Here is a 26,768-nt window from a genome sequence, read left to right on the forward strand (position 1 = left end):
TTCTGCACATACCTAATGAAAAGTGTAGTCTGTCCAAAGATTAATTTGTAGTGTTGCCAGAATTAGATACCAAGAAATGCTTTCAAGACCCAACTCAGACTACCACTGCAAAGTCCATAAACAACTCAGAACTTGTGGCACTGATGCTGTGTCAGACAGAAGTGGAGAGACAGCCAAGTCCAGACTGGTTCAAGTAGAGACAGAAAACAGGATTTTGCAGGCTTTTACCACCATTTTGCCCAGACAAAGCAGACAAGGAGATTTCCTCAGCACTGAAGGGTGAAGCTCAGAACCTTGCGTGAGGCTCAATAATAACACAGGGTCTAAAGCTCTTGCATTTAGAGTGGACCTCCTCACTTTCTTTCCTGATGATAAGCTTGCATTGCACCAACAGAATGACCTCTGGCTCAAAAGGCAAGCTTTCATTTATTGCTCTACTACCTTAACCTTTCACCTTGCCTTGCAGCACTGAGGCCAGTGCCATATGCTATGACAGCAGTCAAGAACATGCAACAGTTGGACGAGATCTTCTAAGGACCGTAAGTACATGCAAAAACATCCTGATCATTCTGCGCTGCATTTAAAAGGTGAAAATGGGTCTGTTGGAGAAAGGCATGAGCAATGACAAATCAGAACTGGAGTAATTTCAGGGAAACTTTTAGAACTAGAAATCTAAGACAGATTTCTTTTTAATAAAACATGCAGGTACTGCTGCAGTCTGAACTGAAATCACCTCAACAACACAAACACCTGCTACAGGATCAGTCAAAGAAGCCTACCCACAGCAAGAAACACAGCGACAGTCCGAACTATTTTCAGAGAGAAAGAACTGATAACAAAACAATACAGGGAAGGGGCTGGGAGGGGGAACGATGAGGAAACACCACCAAACTCATCCAGTTCAAATACAGTTTATCCTTTAAGTAACATGCAGCAAGGAAGACAGGTCAAGAACCAAGAAATCGCAAAATATACTGTGAGTACATTTGAACTTCACTAAAGAAAGAACAGGAAAGCATCAACTCAGAACACTGATATCATATACATACACAAAGTTTCGGACATGAATGAAATACCAGCCAATGTATCAAGTGACAAGATGTCTTCAACAAAGAGCTTCAAGATTTCTTCAGTGAATGAAGACAGGATCACCTGAGGAGTTGCATTCCAGTTCACTGGTATTGTAATGAGTAAGGTTATGACTGCTTGCAAGAAGAATCAGGAAAAATCACTACAGACAGAAGGTTTCTTTATCTGTTGTGTTAACTTCAGTTTAGACTAGGATGAGAATATTTCTTTCTAATGAGAGATAGAAAAAAACCTCAAGACCTTGCCCAAGAATAATTCTTCATAATAATGTTGTATTTATGGCACTGTAAAACACTCATTAATCACTTGCCTTCATTATTTACTACGCAGTACTACAGGGTATCAGATCTACATTCAGTTTTGTAAAGAAAATGCAACAAAGAATGAACTTAACCTGACGAGTTCCAAATATGTTATTGCATAAGAAAGAGTACACGTCTTGCACATGACTCTGAAAAAGTCTTTCACAAAATTATATCTACGCAATGAACTCAGAGAGGCAATCCGAACTGATTCCTCCTCTTCCATCAAGCTGAAGTTATAATACTAACTAAAGGTTCAGTTCTTGAGCCGTCCCAACATTACAAGAATTATATTAAACTAAACGGAGCTGCTCGGTTCTCCAACGAATTAGGATCTGCAGTGGGTAAGCGTTATTTTAGAGATGGAAAACTAACGTATTGTTGTTTTTCACAATAACCACTTCTACAAAAGCAGAACAACATTAGTGAAGGTTATTTCTTATTTAAGTCTTAGGAATTGTGTTATAGATGCTTTTCCCACTTACTCAGACTTCTTTTCACAAGTCTTAGAGGACTCTTCTATTTTTTTCTCCAGTTCCAACACATGTTCCTCTTTGCTCAAAAGGGTTTGCTGTGTCTGAATCAGTTCTTCTATTACTGTTTTTAACCTGTAAGACATAAATTTAGAAATCCATGTTGTGAATACACAAACTGTATATATTTGAGAATATAAGAGGATAAGAATGAACAGTTTTTACAGTGCCAGGAGCTAGCGGAGTTTCACAAAAATCTGCGCTGATTCATACTTTTGTAATAATCCAAATAAAAAGAACAGTTTAAAATGTGACAAAGAATGCTGACCACACAATATTATTTGAGGCAGAGGGAAGGGGTTGAACGTGAAGAATACAAATGGATTTTTTCTGGATCTTATGATACTCAATAACTGGAATTTCATTTCAAAGATTAATTTAAATGCATATTGAAATAGGCAAATATACAGGGGGAAAAATAACCCAAAGATATATTTATCTAGTGAATGGCTCTAAGCTGACCATTACCACTCAGAAATGAGATCTTGGAATTACAGCAGATGACTCCATGAAAACACTGGCTTGATACACTGCAGTGGTCAGAAAATCAAACAGAATGATTATCTAGGATTTGTTAAAAGCAAAGCAGAACAAGAATACAGCAAACCTCAGTATGTTTCTCTCTAAATTATGGATCTGGATTACCTGTGCAATCCTGGTCATTCATCTCAAAAACAATTCAGTAACCTTGAAAACATTCAAAAAAAGACTACAAGCTTGATAAAGGATATGAGTAAGTTTTATGAAAGGACAGACTAAAGCTAAAGATGGCTCTGAAAAAGAGATCACAGAGTAGGAATATGACAGAAGTTTACAATACCATAGTCAGAAAGGAGTAGGCTGTTCCTATCCTCTTCCAAAACATGAACTTAAGAGCCATAAAATGAAACTAAGAAGTAGCAAGTCACATAATAGGAAGTTAATCTCTGGAATTCCTTGACCAAAAGTTCTGTGGACAACAGATGCTTGTGCATACTGAAACTGACTGGACAAATTCAAGCAAGAAATATAGCTCTAAGGCTAGTATAAGCTACCTCTAAGGCTATTACAAACTAATACTACTTCTGTCTCAAAACGTTTCTGAGCTGAAAATTATGGGAAGCAGAGAGATCATCCTGAGGAAACAGCATTGCACGATCATCCTGTTCTTGTTCTCCTCCCTAGACTCTTCCCCGTTGGCTAATGTAAGAGAGAAGAAAGTTGGTTAGGTCAATCTTTGGTCTGACCTAATGCTGTTAAACTTTTTTGCTGAGAGTCCTGAATCTACACCAGAAAATGAACACCTTAACAACAGCAACACTTAAAAGAGCTATTTGATTCCTGTTCCAAAAATAGTATCACACCATAAAATTTCTCTCTCAAATTCCCAAAAGAATTTAAAGTGGGTGAATATAAGATCTCTAACAGGACACATTGGAAATTCTATTGAAAATGAATATATGTAGGCAAATATGTGGACACAGATTCATAAATGCAAATATGAATTTCATCAGAATAATTTACTATAAAAGCAGCAATTCATCTCTTTCACTTAGACATGCTAATGTCTTAGTTCTAAACAACGGGATACAGAATACTAAGTTATTTCTCTTTTGAGCTACAGAAGGCAGAATATTTGAAAAACGGTAATACTTTCTTGAAAAGGGAGATTCAGTATATGTGTTTTTCCAGTTACTGTGCTGAAGTACATCTAGATGTACAACATTCACATAGTTTAAGCAAGAATAATCTCAATTTAGTAATGATGTAGAATATATTATAAACAGAAGCATGTTTAAAGGGAAGGGAGGGGCTTTAATTATTAAAGGATCCTTTCATAAGAAAGCGAAGCTGCTTCAGGACTAAGGAGTCTGACAAAGGAGTCTGAAAATTCATATTAGAAAGTTTATTTCAATACCTATTAAGGAATAAATTTACAAAAAGTAATCAGATTGCACAGGAAAAAAGAGAGAATGATTAATGACCTTGAAAATGAATAAATAAAATTCAGAGATTCTGTCATGTTGAGAAAACACAGGGATTAGAATAATATGCAGAAGATATTGCAATGCATTTATATTTGAAATACTTCACTGCTATTAGGACTCACTTTGATTTTGGTTTTGAGAAAAACCTACAAGAAGTAAGTATCATGGTTTTATTAAGCAGATGAAAATTTTTAGAAAACTTAAAAAAACCCCACAACACAGCATTGATACCTTATTTTTATCAGTTTTGCTTTCTAAAGCAAAAAAAATACTTCAAGTAAGTCAAACATGGACTGAAATACAGTAGAGAAAACAAAAACATCATCAACGAATGAAATTCGGAATTTTCCACTTTAAATTGCTATGATCAATATAAAAAAATTAAATGTACAATTAAGAATTGCAATCTCACAAGTGACTGCATTGGAACATTTTATGTCAAAAGCTGAGGCTGATAATATAATAAGAACATAATAACCTCAGCAGGAGATTTGTTCCCCAGTAACAAGTGATTAAAGGTGAAGTTGGTAAAAGTAATAAAAAGATTTAACTAGGCAATATATTAAAAAAACACCTAGAGAGGTAGTTTATCACCCTGAATAGCTAAAAGCTCCACGAAATGCAATACAACAGCTACATCTGTGTTAGTAAGTTAACGTATTTTAAAGGTTATAATAATGAATAAGAATTTACTTTGGAAAACGAAAGCAAACACAAAACAAGTGAAATAAATATATTCATGAAAATTTTCTGCATGGCAATTTAAATCACTGACTACATGACTGTACTCACTGGTTTCATCAAAAGATTTAAGTATTTTTCCTAGAGTACTGAATTTGGAAACACTTTTGAGAAGATGAAACTGTATGTTCCCAAGAAGGATTCATGATGGATTTGAGGCACTGTACAGATTAACTGGCAAGGAGACGAACATACATTGAAAGTGTTGGCAAGTTTTTAGAGAGACTGGGGAGGAATATTTTGTGCAAAGGAACAATAAAACTAGCATGGGAAAGAGTCCATAGCGTGAAAGTATCATTTTTAGAAACTGGACCTTAAAAACGAGGACACAGCTATGTGCTGATCTGAGTGAGCCTACATACAATGTATAACAGCATTTCCAAAGGATGAAAGGTTTGAAAAGAAAGACTTACGTTACTTGTAAACTTTCTGCTGTTAGATTATTCCACATGATCTCATTAGCTTGAAGGTTTTCATTTTCTTCTAGTAAAGATGTATCAAACTCTATTTCTTGTTCAACTACTTCTGACGACCTAATTTAGTAAATAAATGTTACATTTTCAAAATTAACATGTATCTGTGAGTAAATCATAAAGCAAATAATTATGTTTTGAATTATTTTAATAACTAAAATATAGTTAAAATTACACGTGAAATAAAAGAAAAGGTAGCAACTGGATACATATTCTTTTTCCTTTGAAGAACATAGTCTTAAAATCATACCAGATGACAAACTGGCATACAATTCTTTGAATCAAGACCACAGCGTAACCAGGGTTCTCAAGGGGTATCAATGTGAATGGGTCCACTCTTAGCTGATCCTGCTATAAACCTGCACATGACAATTACCAATTTGCACATAACAACAAAAAAGATAATGCAAGAAGTCATAGGACTATTTCTGCATATACTAATACAAAGTAACAGTTCAGTACATAGCAAATAGAGTTTATTTTTAAAGTCAAAAATTTTCTTGCATTATCTGCGTACTCTGTAGTCTCAGCTACTGTGTAACCTGCAATAACTGCAGAGTACAGTTACCTAGAATTCACTTTAAACTAGAATTTGGACAATAAGAGAAATAAAGCCAAAAAACTTAGTTAGCCCAGAATGCAAGCTGCATCCAAATACACAGTGAATTAACTCACGTTGAATCTGGACTGTCATGTATAGTCTGCTGTCAGTACCAAATTTACGGCTCTTCACGTGTAGTAACAGAAACTGGAATTTTGTTTTTCTAGAGCCAAAGAGATGGATGGCTAAAGAAAAAGTCAGGTTAAAAACGTGACCTTCAGACAGCTTTCTGTACATGCAAGTAGAACAATTTTCAAACTAGGATAAAGCTTTACAAGCAACAATGTAAAAGGAACGAAACAGAAACAAATACAACTCTGATCTCTTAAGCAGTGTTGCAGTTTAATTCAGGGTTTTCTCAAAAATGAAACATCAACATGCACACCAAGATGAAAACGTATACATACCTGTGAGTATCTATGAAGTCATTATACTCAGAGTTAGGATCTATCTGTTCAACCGAGGTCTGGATCTCTTTATGGACATTCACAATCTCTTCTGTTACAAGACTGGTGATCTGGCTATACTCATCCAAGATTCCTTTTCTAGAGAGGAAAAAAAATTCTAGTGTATAACATGGCACTGAAGGCATAGATGGCATTGAAGATGCTTCAAACTTTCAATTTGCTGTTTCTACAAATGCTTGTTGCAACTGGCTAAAAAGGGAAAAAATAAGACAATATATTACTCAAAGAAATAACAGATCAACTGTGGCCTTTTCTTTACAGATTGGCTATGAGTGAGTGAGAAGTCTCTAAGACCATGTTCCTTGTATTGATTTCAGTGCATCTACATACACTAAAAACTGTAGAAATCACAAGGAAAAGGAATGTATACAGCTTATTGATGACACTCCTCTTCACAAAGGACTTAACCATGCTTGGTAAAGCATGACCTACAGTAAAGCTTATCATGTTCTGACTGACAAAATAAATACGATCTGGCATAAGGCAAAACCAGTCACAAAATAGCGTGCATTTCCCTTAAAAACTGTGTTTCTTTATTGTTTTAACTATCATCTTTCATACATTTTTTTTTATGATTTGCCATTCAGACAAAAACAATCATAAATCACAAGTTAGCATATATTTACAAGAAGAAACAAAAATCAAGCAAAAAGTTCCTACAAGAAACTACAAGCCGCCCAGCGTTGTCTTAACCTGCTTCCGAGAGTGGGAAAAACCGGAACGGGGTATGGTAAAAGAATAGGCGATATTGTGCCACTACTCTTAGTAGCATCCAGTAACACATACTCAGAACACCCTCCTATTCTCTTTAACTTCCAGCTTTCCATAAATGAACCCTCATAATCATTTCCTAGTTTACATTTATCTTTGACAAAGTTGTTAGCTTGCCAGGCTCTGAAGTATGGTGAGCCTTCTTAAAATACTGATGAATTTTGGCCAGCCCAGAGGAACATGCAGAGAAAAAAGTATCAACACATTTTTCATGGATAAGATCTCAAGTTATGTTTACTCTGTGAAAGAAGTGACTGGATTTTTGAATACTTTTTCTGAGCACAAAACAGACAAGAGAAGGCATTAAATCTTGCACTGCCTGTGCACAACACACCAGAAAATAGTTCAAAGAGTGTGACAAAAAGATAGGCCAATGTCAACTACAGCAACGCCATACTGAAGAGAAAGGGAATGTATGTCAATTACAGGAAAAAAAACAAATCTTTGGCAATGTTAGTCTACTTCAGGTTTACCGAACTAATTCATCTGCAAAATCAGGATTATTAAGGAAGTATATTTCACACAGATGGCCACACCAAGCTCTACACCTGAAATCACCACCTCTTCTTGTACAGCAAAGATACTAGAAAGGAGTAATTTTTTTACATTCAGATTACATTAATTACAGTAATTTTCTTACATTCAGAATTACATTCAGATCTCACAAAAAATGTCTATGTAGTGACAAAAATATTTTTTACAGCTTTTTACTCCAGACATAGCAAAGGTGAGTGGGTTCGAGTGGTTCTTGTTCCGTCATAAAATTCTTTAGAGAATTATCACATCTCACAATTTTGAGAAATCCCCTGACAGCAAACAAATTTAACTGTAGTCTTTTGCTGTGATTTTACATATAAAATTAAGATTAAAAGGCTGTACAGAGCCTACTACAAAGGTCTATTTCACTTTCATACCTGCACCAGAATCAAAGGAATTAATATGATACTGCATAGGGCAGTTAATGGTGTCTGTACCACACAAGCATGCAAAGTGTGAAATCCCCAACTCTCCCTTACTTCCTATGTGCTGAAGTCAAGGTAGACAAGAATGTAGACTTCAGAAAAGGTTAGTTAAAGAAGAGTGCCTCACATCTAAATGAACAATACCTACCAAAAAAAAGCAACTGCCCTTTCTTTTAGGCCAAGTGATTTAAATAACACTCCAGAAAAAGACCTACAGAATAGACTCCCTACCAGCTCCCATTTTTCAGGAAAGACAAAGAGGCGGCGTGGTGGTTACAAACCAGAAAAGAGGGCTTAAAGTCCTCACTATCTGTTCTCAGAGATCACCCATTTGCACACCTTCTGTAATGATGTAAAAAATAATCTTTCAGGAAAAAGGTAACCGCATTTTTAAAGCTGAATTCCTTACAGTGAGATCAGGTTTGTATGATCCTGCTACTTCTCCCCCACATATGATTAACAATGCATCTGCGTGGCCATCCTCCACAATGACTTTCAAGATAGCCAAACAGTTTAAACCAACTCGGTTGCTGTTGGAATTTCATAACAGTAAGTCTACCAGAGAGGCAAAGAACTTCTCATAGTATACCAGCTGACGGATAAAGTGTGAGCTCAGCTATAAACACTGCAGTTAATCTGTAAGATTTTAAAGTTTATGAGAAGACGGTGTCTTGCTAGAATGTTTAAGTAACCACTCAAAACCACTGTCTGCATTATTTGGATAGACTTTTCTATGCAGAATTATTGTCAATTGAAAGATGAAAATATCTTTTTTCATTATCCCTTTATATACAATCAATTAATCACAGTTTATTATCTTTAAATAATTCTATAAATTAATTAAAATACTACATATATAAAATTCCACAAATTACAAATATATAAAAATACATCTTACAGGGCTTTAATCATTTCTTCTTGCATCTTCTGTAGTGAATCAAGCAACAGAGGAAGCGTAGTATCATAATACTGGTGCTGATGTAACTGTGCTCCTTTCAGTGCCAATACATACTGATTATGCAACATATGAAGCTTCATAGTGGCTTTGTCACACCGATCTTTGGCTTTCTCAGTCTCCTTTCCTAAGAAAAAAAAAAAAAAAGAAAAATGCACATGGTGATTTGAAAGTATACAAACTTGTAGATGACATAAATCTACTAGATTTATGATAAGCTTGCACCTTTTTCAACAGTAGTCTTTTCAACGTACTTCTATGAAGAAGGTAAGATCTGACTGTTTTCAGGTCTTTAGTACGACCAAATGTCTTGGGTTTCTAACTAAAAGACTAAGTAAGAAAAAAACTGCTATATTTTCTTTGAGAAGAAATGTGAAAATTCTTTATCTAAAGTATCTGAAAAACATTGCCTACACAGGTATAAAAATAATATAACTGAAGAATAAAGAACAAAAGTCTTACACATGAATATCACAAAGCTAATCTTTTATTTACCTCAGAGCAAATAAACATTTTTAATGAAGAAAGTAAGAGATGTCCTACTAGGTCAGATTCATAATTCATTAAAAATCTGTCATTTATTGCAAGCAAAAATTCTATTGCTACATATCATCCCAAGAAAGCAATGGTGCAGTCTACATAAAAGTAGCTGAACTCGCACACTGTCACCCCTGTCCAAAATGGGCATCTTCTCTACTTACAATTTAACATTTCCTTATCACTCTCGCCATCACGATCAGGTGGTTGGCTCTACAATCTCAGGTCTACACTAGTAGAGACTAGAAGTTCTCAAGTTCATCCTGACAATACCAGTTCAGTGCTGAACCTGAGAGCTACAAGGTACTTCAAGAGGTCACCTATTCTATTCTTTGCCACAGTAATTGCACAAATATATGGCATATGTTTTTAGGATTTTCCTAAGGTCCTCAATGACAGACAACTTTGCAACTTCTTAGTATCATTCAGGTATCATGCTATAGTAGCTGAAAGCATTCCCCCACCTCCCTGCCCCTTCACTCTCCAATGTCAATTTTTATTGCTTTAATTTAAACCCTTATTTACTTTGTATGCGCCATGGGTATGAAAAGTAGATTCTACCATCCTCTGCAATCCATATCTTATACATTAGATTACATACTCTCCTCCTCTGACCAACCCTCTAAACTTCATACTAACGGACCTACAGGTCTTCTCTTTTAAGTCCTGTTGTCTTTTTGCAGTTGACTGGTTCACAATCTTACACAAGTGCAACTTCAGTCAAGGCTCAAAGCCAAAGAACAACTTTACATTCTAGATACTTCTAGCTCATAAAAAAAATAAAGAAACAAAAAGTGTCTTGCTTGAATACCATATAAATATGGCATCACTGATTACTTTTGCTTTGACATCTGATCCTGTCAAGTAACGCTATCTTTTTGAGAATCATTTCTCAGTTCATCAAATTATTTTTACCTCCACAGCTGCCCTCCAGGGCACTTTCAATCCCTTCAAGGCATAATGATGCTTGGGAATTTAATAAACAAACTCTGAAACAAAGTAATGAAACAGTGAAATACCACCCAAACGTAATCTCAACACATATCCTGCAACATCTCATAGGACACATTATTTGACAGGACCTCATTAACAACCCTTCTCTAAGCAGTTTTATGCAAAGTTTTGCTTCTCTACTACAACACTTTCAACTTGATCGTGCATTGCCCTTGTCATAAAAGGATACGAGATTATTTTGACATGATACCTTACTGAGACATGTAAGCCCTTACTCATATCCTTGTTATCTTCTTCACATTTATGAATTGTCTCATTACTTTTTCAGGAACTAAAGGCATTTTAAATGAATCCTGTATCTGCAATTATCAAGTGCAGATTCACAATTACCTGCACAGATAAACATACACTAACTAAACCAATTTCATTAAGACTGCTGCATGTCTTATAATCTTAAAATAATTTAAGCAATAAAAAAGACTGGATTTTAACATTTCTACCACCTATTGCAAATAGTTGAGAAAAAAGGAAACGGAAGCGTTCATAGCTAAATGGCAGAACAGAGGCTTGAGAACAGACCCTGAAAAGCTGAACTTGCATCATATGAGGAACACACAAAGGAATCTCTCTCTTCTGAGATGTCAGAAGAAGAGGTTAGAGAAGAAATTAAATAAGAATAAATTATGAGGACTGGATGGTGTTTAGCTTTGTAACTTTAAAGCAACCTGAGAAAGTATTAGCTGAAATATTATGATCAGTTTCTACCGGAGGAAGCAGGCACTCTGTGGAGTGCACCAGGAATATCAGTTGGGTCCTGATATATGAGGTCACAAAGATAATGAAGACGCTGTCTGAAGGAAGCAAACAGGGATGTGAAGAACTGGAAAAAAAACCCTTCGGATGTATTGGTTCAATTACAAAATGTTAAATTATAGTATGAATACTTATAGAGATGCGCATGGGGAAAAAGTAGTCAAACTTCGTAATCCGTTGTAAGCTTACTGAATGCACTCAGGAACGAGACCTTGGGGTTAGTACAGAAAGATCAATGGAAATGTTAACTCAGTGATCAGCAGCATCAGATAAGATGTTATTTAGCAAAGGACCAGACAGTGTTATTATGCCACTGATTACATCCACATAAAACAGTATGCAGTTCTTTTACCTCAAGGAGGGCATATTCAAAATGAAAAAGGTTTAGAGGAGGGCATCAAGCACTGAATGGTAGGAAACACAAGGAATCCAGAAAGAATGACTAAAATGAGGACACCTGAAGCACAAGGAGACTGAGGAGCAACATGTGAGAGGGGACACACAGTTAACAGATCCTCCCAACCTCTTTCAATGTAACAACTGTAAGGCATTATATGGAAATTGTATGTACCTTTTTAAAAACAAAGGACATTCTTCTTCCTCTAGCATGTAGCTAACCTGCAGTCTGTTGGTCAAAGTTATTGTAAGTATGAAAAGCTTATACGGTTTAATAGTGAATGGACATGCACAGATAGAAAAAACCCTGAACAGCTACTAAGAACTAAGAGAGACAGCACTTCTGACTCAGGAACTCCCTAGGTAACACTACCATGAAGCTGAGAACACTTGCTACCTTACCACTGTCAGCTACATTTTAAACACAGAGTAATAAAAATACTTCAAAAGGATATTATGTCTGTCATTTAATTGAAAACAATCTAACTACTGACCTAACTTTATACCTGGGAGGAACAGATTTCTTGCACTATAGTTCAGCTAAAGGAGCAAAGTTAATCTGCACAGCAAAGACAAAACACATCTCCAGAGTTGTCAACCAGAGAAGTATTTTTCATTTAAGTATGAATGAAACCATCCACTTTAGAAATTTCTGTAAAACTGTTTTGGAGAGACAACAATCGCAACTCTAAAACTTCTGCCAGCGGTAACAGGTTTTGTCTTTGGCAAACAATCAAAACTCATGTTTCATGGGAAGAGTAATTTTTTTATTTCCCCAAAACATAAAAACATTGTATTACTTATTTCTAAATTTAAAATAGACCATTTGGAGGGGAAAAAAAAAAAGAAAACCAAACCAAAAAAACCCAACGCAACACATCACGCTCAGAATAACATCACAGAAATTAGATACCACCAAACACGGGCATGTCTGACACCAGTGTACTGATATAATGGGACGGTATACAATCCCATTTTTTCACCTGGCTTGAGGACTAAATTTCACCTCTACAGACATTATTCCTTAGCAGAACACCTCAACTAATTTCAGAACAAATCAAAGTATCATACACACTCAGTTTCCAAATACAGTAGGCTACAGTGTCAACCTGGCTGTCTGCAGACCAAGACATATACACAAGGTCTTTCTGGAGAATAAGAGGCATATGAACATGGGGAAACAATGGAAGGTGACTGAAGAGGGTTTGGAGGGGAAGAAGTCGAGTAGTAGTTATGGTATAGGGACCGGACGAAAGAGGAGAGGGCTAGGCAGCTGAAAGTCAGAGCTGGAAGCACTAAATTATGCTTGTCCTGGCCCATTTCCTTGGGAGATACCCTGGCCAGGGAAACAGGAAGAGGGAGACAAGGTGATAGCTGAGGAAGAAATGCTGGATTATTTCTTGGGTTTATTGTATGTTTGGCCACTTCTATTCAAGCACGCCCTAGATTACATAATCCAAAATTACCTCCATATGTCATAGTTTAAGATCTTAAAACCTACAAATTGTCCATACATGTCTTTGAAATACATCCCCTATCATCTTTCAGCTTACCAAAAATCAGCGTATGTCAAATTACACAATGTAACATCAATACAGGCTTCTCATCTATGAACCACAACAAACAGCCTTCAACAGTTAAACTAAACTGAAAATTTACACTAAAAATGATCACAACTACATAACTAGAGACTTATCAATACTATCTCTCTTTCAGAAACCTCATTAATGGCTACAACTATCCCATTTTCCCATCTGCCTTGAGTACTAAATTGCTTGGCTATACAGTATTCCTCAGCAGACCACCTCAACTAATTGCAAAATAAATCAAATTATCATATACACTCAACTTTTAAATACAGCCTTTGGACCTATAATTAATACGAGAAACACAGCTACAGAATTATTTCCATATTGTAATTTATTTTTTAAAGCAGCAAAATGCAGTGAGGCAGAGTACACAGTTGTTCTACATGTCAATTAGCACACAGGAAAACATCCAATTTTCTTTATCTGTATAATGAATTTCATAAATAGATCTAATTATAATTCTACTGCCATCAGTTGTTGACAAAGCTGTTTAATGTTTATAGAAACTGACTGTGTATACAATATGTCATGCCATAAACAGTATTATGAAGCTTGCAAAATTCAATTATGAAAGTTTGACATTTGCAAAGAAAAGCCTGCTGTTCTTTTTAAAACATTCTAGAGAGTCAAATATTTCATTTTCTAATAAAACCTCCTTTAAGATTTTAATACATACAGTATAACAGAGCCATCCAGAAAAAATGTTTTAGGGTAATTTCTATTAAAAAGGCAGATTTGCTATTCCAAACTTCTTACAATTGTAACTATTAGTCTCTTGTAGCCTAATATTCACCTAGAATGGAAGAATGGAAACTGGACAGGACTGAGACCGACTGAGAAAAATTTCAGCTCACAGTGTTCACTTAGTCTTTTTTTAAATAAGCATCAATGTACAGTGCAAATGCCTCAAACTGACTTTCAGAAAACAAGTATTGCAGATACAGAAAATTTTCACACATATTTTGGATTAAAAAGAAATAATTACACTGAAGAGCTCAGGTTTTTACCCCCTTACAACTTTCTTTATTGGTCAAAAATTATAAGTCAAGGCTCCTATTCTCTTATACGTTCGCTACATTTAGTTTTCACTGATTTCAATAAAATTTAACACTTGAGAGGTCTTCAACTTTGCATTATAGATTTTGACACTTTATTCAAACAGCAAAATTCTGACTCTCTGGGGTACAGTGTAAAGCACCCACTAATTCACATAGGACAAAGATCCACCTCCTGAAGGTTACCTGTATTGTGATATTTCAGACTTAAGTCAAGACTTGGTACAAGCTTAGCTGTTGAGATTTCAAATGAAGCTTCACGATAGCATAGGTTAAACTAATGGCTGAGGCTTACAGCTATTGTTGTTGTTTCTGCCACAAAAAAATCCAATGAAGGTGCTTTAGTTACAGCTAAATCTTATGGGCAAGTCAAAATTATTTTCTTAAAGATCTATTCTTTTCAAAGAGAAACAGCATACAGTGAAAATCTCAGGTTCGAACAATATGAAATACAAAGCTTTGCCCTGAAAATGAAAAGCTCAAACAGGAACATTTTGGATTGATTAACTACAGAAAGATGTCACAAAGAATCCCAAAACTGAATGCAGTAAGAAATTATTTCTTTAAGTCTACGTTGCAGATCAGCTGCTAGCAAAAAAAGCTCGACACTATACTTCAATGGATACACACTACCATAAGCCCTGAACTTCTGCTTCATTGCAAATGTAACAAATCAGCCTTTCAGCTCGAACAAAAACCTACACCAGTGACATCCAACTCTACAGAAAGACTGCACTTTTTCTTCTCAGTGTTGCTTTGCAACAACAGTAAGAAAAACTGCATAGAAGATCTCCTTGAAGTATCAGTTATTGAGCTATTTGTTCTTAAATTGGCTTTGTTCTTATTTGACTTGTTCCTTTGGGACCTTTGAGGACAGGAAAGGAGAAAAAAAAATATTAAAGAATAAAAACTCATCAACATCTAAACACATATTCATACCTGAGCTGCTCTCTCAAATTTTTGCATCTTTAAGTGTTTGCTCTTAAAAGACAATAAGTTTCATAATTGCTTTTTGAGGAGGCATAATGGAAATACTAAATAGTTTATGAAAACAACATAAATCTGTCAGAGTTAGGTACATTTTGGGATGTCTACAATTAGAATTTCTTGTCCAGTTTTCATAAATCTCAGAAAAAGTCTGTCTGGAGTCCAATTTATGGTATTTCAAGAAGGACTGCCCTCTGACCCTAACTCTTGGGAACTTCAGTGACACCAATAGGTCTGACCTTTAGCCATTCAAAAGTGATGACAAAGTGTTCGTAAATGAGGCAATGGAGATCATTGTAAAGGCTTAGCTTAATTAACTTTCTGGATTTATAGCTCCTGGCACTGAAACATGACCTTTGGCTTCAGTGCACAGTAAACGCTGTCCCATGAAGAAACACTAATGTAGATAATGTCCATTTGACAAAGGGGAATATAATTTTATTACACAAGTCCAGTTTTTGACAATTAATTTAATTTAGTTTCAAAAGCATGTAGAGACACACCTGACATGATAATAGAGGGTTATATACCCCCAATAGAAACACAGTGAGAAGCCTTAAACATGCTAGAACCGTGGAAATAGAAAAGCAGCAGAATTACAGGACAAACAAAGTGAAAATTAGAAGGAAAACTTGAAGGTCTATACATGAATAATAGTGGGGAAGAAAATCTTTATACATAAATAAAACTATGGATAACAATCCCAGAGAAACTTGGAGGACAAGAAGATATATCAAGAACTCACATAACTGCCTCTGTACTTCAGGAAGTGCAAAAAGCAAATCCACCCAAATCTGTGGGCATGGGTAAACATAGGGAAAAACAGCAGAGGCAATGTTATACTAAATGTGGCCACCAATGATACTGCCAGGGGAAACATGGACAGTATCAAACGTGACCACAGAGCTCTGCGGGCAGCCGTGAAGGGCATGGGGGCCCAAGTGGTGTCCTCCTCAATCCTGCCAGTGAGGGGAAAGGGTGCGAGGAGGGCACTGACAATACAAGTCAGTAAGTAGCCGTGGAGGTGGTGTTGGCAACAGGGGTTTGGGTTCTACAACCATGGGATCCTGTTTGCAGGCCACCATCTGCTTAGGAGATCAGAAGCACGTTACCAAGCAGAGTAAAACAATTTTCACCAACAGGATGGCTGACCTCATTAGGAGGGCTTTAAACTAGGAATGACCAGGGAGGGAGAGGTTGACCTGCAGTCCTGAGGGAGCAATGGATAAGATTGCTGAGCAAAGGGCACGGGGTGGTGTGATGGGAAGGGATTGAGAAGTCAACAAAATGTGGCCTGCGTGGGGTCACCTCTAGTACCTGCATGTGGGCCTTGCCTAGTACCTTGCCTCCTACAAGGCACCATTGGTAAAATCTTCCCAAATCCTCTCCAGGAACTCAACACGCTGGCGTGCCATGTTTTAAGTGTCTGTATACTACTGCATGCAGCACGGGGAACAAACGATGAGTTAGATAGAGATGAGTGTGCAGTTCATTGCAGGGCTATGAACTTGTCAGGATCGTGGAGGCATGGTGGGGTGGCTCCCACGACTGAAGTGCTGCAATGGAGAGACACAGGCTCTTGGGGAAAGACAAGTCAGGAAGATGAGGAGAGGGAGTTGCTCTTTATGTGAGAGGGCAGCTGAAGCGCATGGAGCTCGGCCTGGGGATGAGGAGGTGATGGAGAGTTTATAGGTTAGGATTAAAGAGAGGACAGACAAGTCTGAGGAAAAGCCAAGAAGCTTGGCTACAGAGTCATCATAATTTTCTGTATTACAACCTCACAAGAGTATCACAACATATGATTTCAGAAAATTTAAAAATGTAAAAAAGAGGGAAGTGTCAGGGCTTTTTCTTTTTTTTTTTTTCTTTTTTGAATGAAGCAACAATCTTCCTCTGAGAAAATACACAATTCTTCAGTGTACGGTAATGTTTCAGACAGAAAAAACATTTTGTCCCTGGTTTGCTCTAGAATCTTTTATTTTTGTAAATATCAGCACTAAAGTATAAAGCTGTCAATGCATATGGTGATCTATTAGACACTTCCCAATGTTTGTGATAGCACTTTTCAAATAATTTCCCAGACCTGCATTTATCTTCTCATCTACATATTTTTCAGAATTTTCAATAACAGAGGTAGTTTCTGAATATTTTCTAAATTGCTATTTCCACATTTGTTTATCAATAACAAACCTCCCATATAGTCACTTCCTTATTTATTTCAAGTCTGGAGACACACATTTTCACAGAGTATTTTTCCATTCTGCGGAAAAGAGTAATCCTTTATATTATTTGTTTGCATTATTCTACTGAACACATTTCTTTATACTCATGAATGAGATGACCAAGGCTTTCAAATAAGTCTTCTTCTAAAAATATTTTTTTAAAGCAATAAAATATTTTTAAATTAAAGAATCCTACAGCTTGACTAAAATCTGCTTCCACAGACTGGTAGGTGGAAATACCAGTGGCATGATCTTTTCCTTAAGTCAATTTTGGTAAGGACTAAGAACTTCTTAAATTAAAGCAAATAAAATAATTTTAAAAACTAGCTATGACAGAAAAAAAGACTACCCTTACAGTGATATATCAAACCTATGTAACTGTATATTCAGGGTGATTGATTCCCAATACTTAAGAATGTGTTGTGAATATGTGAAGAATATGTAATGAAGAATATTCCCACTGTAAGTGAAGATCAGGTTAGTGACTATCTGATGAACCTGAAAGTGTACAAGTCCATGGGATCTGATGGGATACACCCACAGGTACTGAGGGAACTGGCGGATGAGGTTGCTAAACTGCTCTCTATGATATTCCAAAAGTCATGGCAGTCTGGTGAGGTCCCCACTGACTGGAAAAGGGGAAACATAATCCCCATTTTCAAAAAGGGAAAGAAGGATGGACCAGGGAACTATAGGCCAGTCAGTCTCACCTCCGTGCCTAGTAAGATTATGGAGCAGATCCTCCTGGAGGCACTGCTGAGGCAGAAGAATAACGAAGAGGTGATTGGGTACAATCGACATGGCTTCATCAAGGGCAAATCGTGCCTGACAAACCTAGTGGCCTTCTATGAGAAGGTCACAACATCAATAGACAAGGGGAGAGCAACCGACGTCATTTACCTGGACCTAAGCAAATCTTTTGCCTTTGACACTGTCCCACATGACATCCTGGTCTCCAAGCTAATAAAATACGGGTTTCATGGATTGACAATTCAGTGAATAAAGAACTGGCTTGACAGCCGCACCCAAAGAGTGGCTGTCAATGGGTCCATGACCAAGTGGAGGCCAGTGACAAGCGGAGTCCCTCAAGGATCAGTACTGGGACTGGGCTTGTTTAACATCTTCATCAGCGACATGGACAGTGGCAAAGAGTGCACCCTCAGCAAGTTTGCCGACAACACCAAGCTGTGTGGGGTCGCTGACACGCTGGAGGGAAGGGATGCCACCCAGAGGGACCTTGACAGGCTGGAAAGGTGGGCCCATGCCAACCTCATGAAGTTCAACAAGACCAAGTGCAAGGTCCTCCATCTGGGTCGGGGCAATCCCAAGCACTGATACAGGCTGGGCAGTGACCAGCTTGAGAGCAGCCCTGAAGAAAAGGACTTGGGGATGCTGGCAGACAAAAGGCTCAACATGAGCCGTCAGCGTGCACTAGCAGCCCAGAAAGCCAATCGTATCCTGGGCTGCATCAGGAGAAGCTTGGCCATCAGGTCGAGGGAGGTGATTCTTCCCCTCTACTCCACTCTCATGAGACCCCACCTGGAGTACTGCGTCCAGTTCTGGAGCCCCTACTACAAGAAAGATGTGGACGTGCTGGAACATATCCAGACAAGGGCCACGAGGATGATCAGAGGGCTGTAGCACCTCTCCCATGAGGACAGACTGAGAGAGTTGGGGTTGTACAGTCTGGAGAAAAGAAGGCTCCAAGGAGACCTTATAGAGGCCTACCAGTATCTTAAGGGGGCCTAGAAGAAAGCTGGTGAGGGACTTATTAGGATATCGGGTAATGGTAAGACTAGAGGGAACAGATTAAAACTAGGGATGGGTCTATTCAGATTGGATGTTAGGAAGAAGTTCTTCACCGTGAGGGTGGTGAGACACTGGAACAGGTTGCCCAGAGAGATGGTGGAAGCCCCATCCCTGGATGGGGGCCCCCCCTTAAGGCCAGGCTGGACGGGGCTCTGAGCAACCTGATCTAGTGGGAGGTGTCCCTGCTCATGGCAGGGGGGTTGGAACTACATGATCTTTAAGGTCCCTTCCAACCCTAACAATTCTATGAGTCTATGTTACACAATATACAGTGAATTCTGTAGAAAAATTTGTGGCCCTCTGCTTTTGGCGGCAACCCTATAATTTCTTCATTTCTTCTAGTAAGCCTTTCTTCATAGTTTCTTCAATTTTTCAAGTCTTCATCACCGAATAGGAAAGACAGCTTGTGCAACTTTCTTTATAATTGATTATTCTATATTACTCATTTAACTGATTTTGGGACCTTCCTGACCCAAGTGATCTGTTTAAACTCAGTATTTCATATAATGCTAGGCACATCAAAATACCATAAGTGATAATGAAAATTATTTCCTCACACGATAGTTCTTATTGATCCCAAGAAAACAACCAGTCACACTACTTTTACAGTGACACAACTTTGAAGCATTCTGTTTCCCATGCTGAGCCCGGCTTCACTTCCCTAAGAATAGAATACAATACAATAATTTCAATTGGAAGGGATGTACAATGATCATTTAGTCCAGCCACCTGACCACTTCAGGGCTGATCAAAAGCTAAAGCACGTTATTAAGGACATTGTCCAAATGCCTCAAACACTGATGGGCTTGGGGCACCAACCACCCTTCTAGGAAGCCTGTTCCAGTGTTTCACCACCCTCTCGGTAAAGAAATGTTTCCTGAAGTCCAGTCTAAACCTCCCCTGATGCAGCTTTGAGCCATTCCCAGGTGTCCTGTCACTGGATCCCAAGGGAGAAGAGATCGGCACCTCCCTCTTCACCTCCCCTCCTCAGGAAGCTGTAGAGACTGATGAGTTTGCCCCTCAGCCTCCTTTTCTCAAAACTAGACGAGCCCAAAGTCCTTAGCCATTCCTCACAGGACATGCCTTCCAACACTTCCACCAGCTTTGATGCCCTCCTCTGGACACATTCAAGGACCTTCACATCCTTCTTACATTCTGGGGCCCAGAACTGCACACATTACTCCAGATGAGGCTGCACCATCGTCAAACACAGTCGTATAATCCCCTCTTTTGACCCCCTGGCCATGCTGTGTTTGATGCACCCCAGGATGCGGTTTGCCCTGCTGTCTGCCAGGGCACACTGCTGACTCCTATTGAGTCTGCTGTTGACCTGCACCCCCAGATCCCTTTCTGCAGGGCTGCTCACAAGCTGCTCCTCTCCCAACTTATACTTGTGCCCAGAAGTCAGGAGACTTTAAAAATAATTTATAATGATCTACAAAGTACTTTTTATACAAGCTGCTGAAAATAAACTATGATGGCTTTGGCTGTTACTTCTGTCTCAGGTAACAAACTTGGAAATTTAGTGAGTGACCAGCCTTATCACCACCCTCCAAATGAAGAGACACAAATGCAGTGCTCTTAATTAACACAGGTTTCACAAGACCAAAATCACAAAGTTAGACAGAAAGAAGATAGTATTTTGGCTTTTAATCTTTAAGGTCTTTTTTCCTTTTATGTCTTGCAAGAGGCTTGCATTAATGTGTTTCTTCAACAAATAAAATCACCCACTCCCCCCTCCACTCAACTTACTTCTGAGAAGAGGGTAAGAAGTCTTTCCCAAATCTTATTTAACAAAGTAATGACTGCAAATAACAAATAGTTTTCTAATGAGAAAAAACTATTTGTATATACTTAGAGATTTCAAATTTACAGAATACCTAAACTTCTGACTTAAGAATTAATTCACTAAAGTTATTTACTTAATGTTAAGATAAATAACATAGTATAAAAATAGCAAAAAATAAAGTGCAATCTTTTGAACTGCTGCCAGATTTTTAAGCTAATAAGCACCACTAGTAAACTCTCTCAGATCTATGAGAGCTGGTCTGTGAGGATTGAGGAGAGCACATCCTGGGGCTGCATGTCCATGTTGAGTGGAAATAACATGCCCAAGCTGGTCCCACATTCCACAAGAAGTCACCAGGATCTCTTGTCTCTGCACTCACCAGGGTTTCTTGCTCTAGAAGCTTTATTTTACACGGCAGAAACAACCCTAGCCCTTGCCAGCACTGGTAGTGTCTGTGAGTTGAAACACTTACAACAGAGTACTGATTTGAAATTCATCCACCCTGCTGACATCTGCGAATAAGACAGACCAGTTTGGCCAGTGTTACTTGTTTTATCTTAACAATGTGAGAACTTAGGTCAAAAATAAACTCAAAAAATACCCTACTAGGAGTTTCCCTGATCTCAGGAACAACTAAAGGCAACCCATGCCACCAGGAAACATATTAGTATAATCACAATTTTACAGGCATCTCAGAATGAATGCCCCAGCCACCTAATAAAAGTATTTTCTGGCTACTCAGCTATTATGAAGAATAGTAGGACAATAATTTGATTTAATGAAAGCTTTTTCAACAGCTTCCTCATTTATCATAGATATAGCTTATGCTGTTGTGCAACTTCAGTATGTACCACAGAAGTCACATCAATTCCAAAGTATTAAATCACAAGAGCTGCAGGGATCTGAAAACATTATTCCAGCAGACGGAATGCTGTATAATGTGCTAGGTGTACTGTTAATATTTCTAGTCTCCTCTAAATCACAACATTGTCAGGGAAAACAAGCCAACCTAGAGTAATCTGGTACAATATTTTCTTATGCTGCCATAGCAGCATAAAATGAATTTAAATACTTAGAATCAATACATTTTTCCTTTACTGTTTACTTCAGATCCGTTCTGTCACATAACAATGTTGCTACATAGTTTCTACATTCAGTCAGTAATTAACTATACAATAAAGACCTGCAACAGACCTATATACATGAAAACTGTAAATTTTGCTAAGGATTATATTGTATTAAAATCCAGTATGAACTCGCAAAGCTACAGTGGCTCTATTTCAACTTGCAATATTAACTCATATAAGAGCCGCTATTTCACACTCAAACCATCAAAAACTAACACCAAAATCACCACAAAAATAGAAGCTATATTGTTAAGAATTAATGTTTTTCAGTGTTTTTTTAAAGTAAGAAAAAGAGCAATTTGTTGTTTATGATTTCATTTACTTATCATTTCCTTATTTAAGACTTTTTTATATAGCAATAACTAGTGTTTAATCAAAAAAAAAAATCAAAGATTAAAAGATTAGAAACCCCCACAGACACACGCTGAACTACACTTAACGAAGATGCACAATACCGCAAAAACAAAAATAAGTGTGGAAATAGCAAATTTAAGTGGAAGCAGTTACCGATCCAATCAAATGAGATTCAAACTGTAATGAGATATCACACTTAATACCTACAACTGTTCTATAGTTTCCATTTTGTGTTTTTTAGCCATGATTTACAAAACCTTTCTAGAAGCTTTGTGACTTCTTCTTTAGCCAAACAATGTCTTTATCATTCAGCATAAATTTTGTTTTGATAGGTTTTCCTGCAACAGCGACATCAACATGCCACACTCTATTTACTGTGTAACTCAGCATCACTGATGTCAGCACAGCATTGTAGGCTGACAGTTATACGCAATCTGTGAGTGTTATTTTGAACTGCTGTTGTATGAAGTGTACACCATTTTTTCCCAATATCACACATCCAAAAGATTTCAGAGGGCTGTCCAATTAATTATGGAAAAACAATCTAGTAAGTCTTTATCTTATATTTTGCTCCAATGACCCCAGTATGCCCTAATGCCCCAATTTTGCAAAGGAACATGCTGTGTGTTCCCAGTACATACCTTTTTCTTTTTTTTTTTTAACAAAGCTTTCCAATCTAGAAGAAACTATTGGAATCAATCTGTCCATAATCCCAGTTGATGAAGAATGCCTCATTAGTGAGGCACTGGTCTAGTTCAGCTTGATGACTTTAACCCTTCTCAGCTTGCTTTCTCTCACCATGCATTAAAAAAAAAAATAATAATTAAGGACTAGAACAAAAGGCAAAAAACTATCAACCAACTGAGTAACACCAACGAGACTGCCTGACACTTGGGGTCTCCATGCCCAAGAACAACCAACCAGAATGCATTTGTGATGGAGCCACTGGTCCAGAAAGGAGCAGCAACACATGACTAAATGGGATAAGTGCTAGAACAAACAAGATAAATCAGTCACTTCTGATTGAGACGGCATGCAGATACTGATGGCCCCAACAGGGCAGAGCAATCCAGCCAAAGGACCAAGTGGCAGCCAAGGCTCAGTGGTGCATCCTCTGCAACACAACTGTCCCACTGCCTCCCTGATGCCCAAGCAGAAGCAGTGCTTGCAGAGGGCTCCCCACAACAGCTCCTGAGACAGCATCTCAGACACTTTAATCCTTCTGCAGATCTGGAGACCACAAAGCCACCCATAATGAAGCTTCTGCACCCTTCAGAAAGAATGAAACTATGCAAAAAATTCCCACCAGCTGCCTTCCCATTTCCCTAACACGAACAAAACCTGTAACTAGCCAGTATTATTCTTCAGCGCTTACCCCTTATTCTTATTACTCTTTCAACAGGTCCTCTTAAGTCTTTTCAGCAAGTTAACACAGTTGTAACCCTGCAGTAGGGCATCAACATGTTGATTTAAAGTGACTGTCCTGTCAGCTGGTGGAAAGTCTAACATAGTAATTCAAGTTTACCCTAGAATACTTTGTTAACACAGAAAAACATAAAAACAACTACTGCCACAGAAGATCACTTTCCACTGTTTATAACTTTGCCAAGCTTTATCCTTTTCAGTTAAAAGCTCCTACTGTGTGTGTTCAGCCCAGAATTTAATATCACTTTTAAGAACTCAACCAGAAAACAGGGAAACAATTCTCTTCCCAAACTAGAGAATCGCTTGTACCTCTTTCACTAGCGGCTCTCTCACTAGAAGATGGCTTTGCTGTTCCAAAATAAAATAAAAGTCAGTAAATTTCAAAGTCACTACACTTGCAAAACAGAGAAATTTCTAAGTCATTCCTTTGCGTGACTTGCATTCTTTCCACATCAACCAGCTTGTACAGGTGATGCACAAATTTACAGGTAACTGCAGAAGCCCAGAGGCAAAGACAAAGTAGTAGCCTAAGGAGTAGTTGTCCCCTTCAGCTCCAGAAAGGTGGGGCCACGCACTGTGATGGAGAGTTGGTTTGACACAGGAACAGAGTCTGTTGAGATCATCATTTTACAGAGGTGGACCTGGACTGGCTCTTTCAACAGATCTCTTGCAAGAGCTGGTCTCCAAAGATTTTCATTATTTTGTTTAACAAAATGTTTTTCAGCTTATTTCCAATACTTGGTTATGCCCTCCCGCTGTTCTGGTAGGCACTGTTCCTTCCCTTGTTTGCAATAAGTCTTGAAAGCCTGAAAAACTGAACCAGTTTGTATATTAACAAAAGCCGTATTTCCTAAAAGGACATAATTTTAATAAGTATGAGTTACTGAACCAAGTCTACAATTTTAAGACTTCCCTAACTTGTTCTCCTCACAAACAGTTTGACAACTTGAGGGCTCAGAAACCCTATGAATATACCATGGCTTAAAAACATTCACAGAGCTCAGCTGACCCGCAGTTGATACACAACTGTAGTATTTGTAAACAAGAACATGGCCTGGAGTGCAACAGGGGAGAAGTAATTCCGCCATTTTGGGGAGAAAAACCTGCAACATTTTTCTGGAGGTCAGTGTTTGTTTACAGAGATTTACTTTAAGATGTCAGGGAAAGTGAAATTAAGTACAAATTGCAATAAGACAAATACTAAATGGAAGCCTGAAAGAGAAGGTCAAGAAAAACCACAGGAGAAATAAGTGTCTTAAAACCATCTTGTGTTTGCTGTCTATCTAAAGAAATATTAATTCAGTTAATCAGAACCACATCAAAACATCACAGCTGCTGACAAGAAAAACCACTCTGATTTCAACGGGAAAGTTTGGTGCTTCAGGAAAGGAGAATGATCAGAACCATAACAGGAAGACTGGATAAAAAGAACATACTACATACCGTATGTTCCCATGTTAAGTAGTTACTTGGGGATAAAATAAGTAACCAAATCAAAGTTATATGTAGAAAACAGCTAGGGAAATCAACACAATTAAACAACTGACTATGTATTTACATTTTTAAGTGAATATGAACAGCACTAAAAGAAAAAAGAAAAAGCTGATGCAAAACAGTGCTCAGCACTCTCTTATCCCTTGATGTTTTGTTGTTATATTCACCTATCAGCTACTACTCCAAGTTTTAGAAAAATCTGGTAAGAAACAATCTTTATCTCAGCACTGACAGCTACTATATTGCACCGTGAATTATAGTACAAGTGAACAAAGCACAGTAATTGTCATTTTAGGCAGTCATACAAAAACTTACAGATGGATCTTGGCATTATATTTATATACTGCCATCCAATTAATTTTCTCTAAAGAAAGAAAAAAAACTCAGGCACATAAGAACAATTATTAACAAGATACTTCAATACATCACAGAACAAAGTCTCTCTATCTAATCATTAGCACAATTCAACAGGAATCAAAATCCATGCAGTTTGGATATCGTTCCCAAAAAAAAAAAATCTTTAAAATATCTCAGCATGCAAATGAGTTCTTTTCCTCTTTTGCTTAAGGTTGACAAAGGTCAGATCGGTTACACCAACTGTCAAAAGCTGATGCTGAGGCCACTGCAGCAACCATAATAGGTCACATCACAGGATGCAAGGAGGCTGCAGCCACAATGTAGATGAGACAGAATTGTAACCCACTTATCACTATTAACAGTTCATTTGAGCAATTTTACATTTCAAATACATCCACTGAATAAATGACAGAAGAACTTAAAAGGATTACCATTTATATTAAAAGTGCTATCTTTTATTTTATGATTTTTAACAAGAGTACCATCAAGTAGACCTGATGACAATTAGCCTGTCTTACTTAAGGTACTATATGAGCTTTTATACTGTAATCGAGTTGCTCAAAATAAAAACATTACCCTGTTTCAATGTAAGAGTATTAGCAGGTTTGAAAAAGGCATTAATAGATAGATGAAATTAACACAAGTCAGTCATACCTTTAGCCACAGCTTCTTTATACTTTTCTTTGGCAGAATTTACTTCTTTTATTAGTTGTCTATAGCTAGATTTTAGTTTCTCTAGTTCTGTCTTTGTGACCTTTAAGAAAACAGAAATATAAAAGTATTAAAAAAACTTATCCTCAACATATAAAAAAATTTCATAGCATTAGTGGAAGCGAATTAACAGGATTTATTTTCCAAAATAAGGATGTTACCACTTTCCACTGACTTGAGGTAATCTTAATAGGATATTACATAGTGTAACAAAATGAAAATCAATAAATGCATGGAATAAAATAAGAAGCCCGAAACAGAGATCACCATCTACATCAATGTAATGAA

At 37.5% G+C, this 26,768-nt stretch overlaps 1 protein-coding gene across 9 annotated transcripts in view; it reads right to left on the reverse strand.

The window, feature by feature from the left end:
* Window positions 1-26,768, reverse strand: part of FER (FER tyrosine kinase) — a 174,647-nt gene that overhangs the window by 121,052 nt on the left and 26,827 nt on the right. For 5 of the 9 annotated variants that reach the window (XR_008463672.1, XR_008463673.1, XM_054184659.1 and 2 more), the window contains exons 5-9: window positions 26,424-26,523; window positions 8,805-8,988; window positions 6,114-6,251; window positions 5,046-5,165; window positions 1,877-1,999 (exon numbers count right to left, since the gene is read on the reverse strand). Coding sequence is in view for 7 of the 9 variants with exons in the window: in XM_054184659.1 (XP_054040634.1) it covers window positions 1,877-1,999; window positions 5,046-5,165; window positions 6,114-6,251; window positions 8,805-8,988; window positions 26,424-26,523 (665 nt within the window). In the remaining 2 variants the exon portion in view is untranslated. Of the gene's footprint in view, window positions 1-1,876; window positions 2,000-5,045; window positions 5,166-5,780; window positions 5,892-6,113; window positions 6,252-8,804; window positions 8,989-13,422; window positions 15,071-17,639; window positions 24,733-26,423; window positions 26,524-26,768 lie in introns of those variants that run through there. The other 4 variants (XM_054184663.1, XM_054184662.1, XM_054184666.1 and 1 more) reach the window with 4 other exon arrangements.

This window comes from Rissa tridactyla, chromosome Z (assembly GCF_028500815.1).
Source record: "Rissa tridactyla isolate bRisTri1 chromosome Z, bRisTri1.patW.cur.20221130, whole genome shotgun sequence".
In the NCBI taxonomy this organism is placed as follows: domain Eukaryota; kingdom Metazoa; phylum Chordata; class Aves; order Charadriiformes; family Laridae; genus Rissa; species Rissa tridactyla.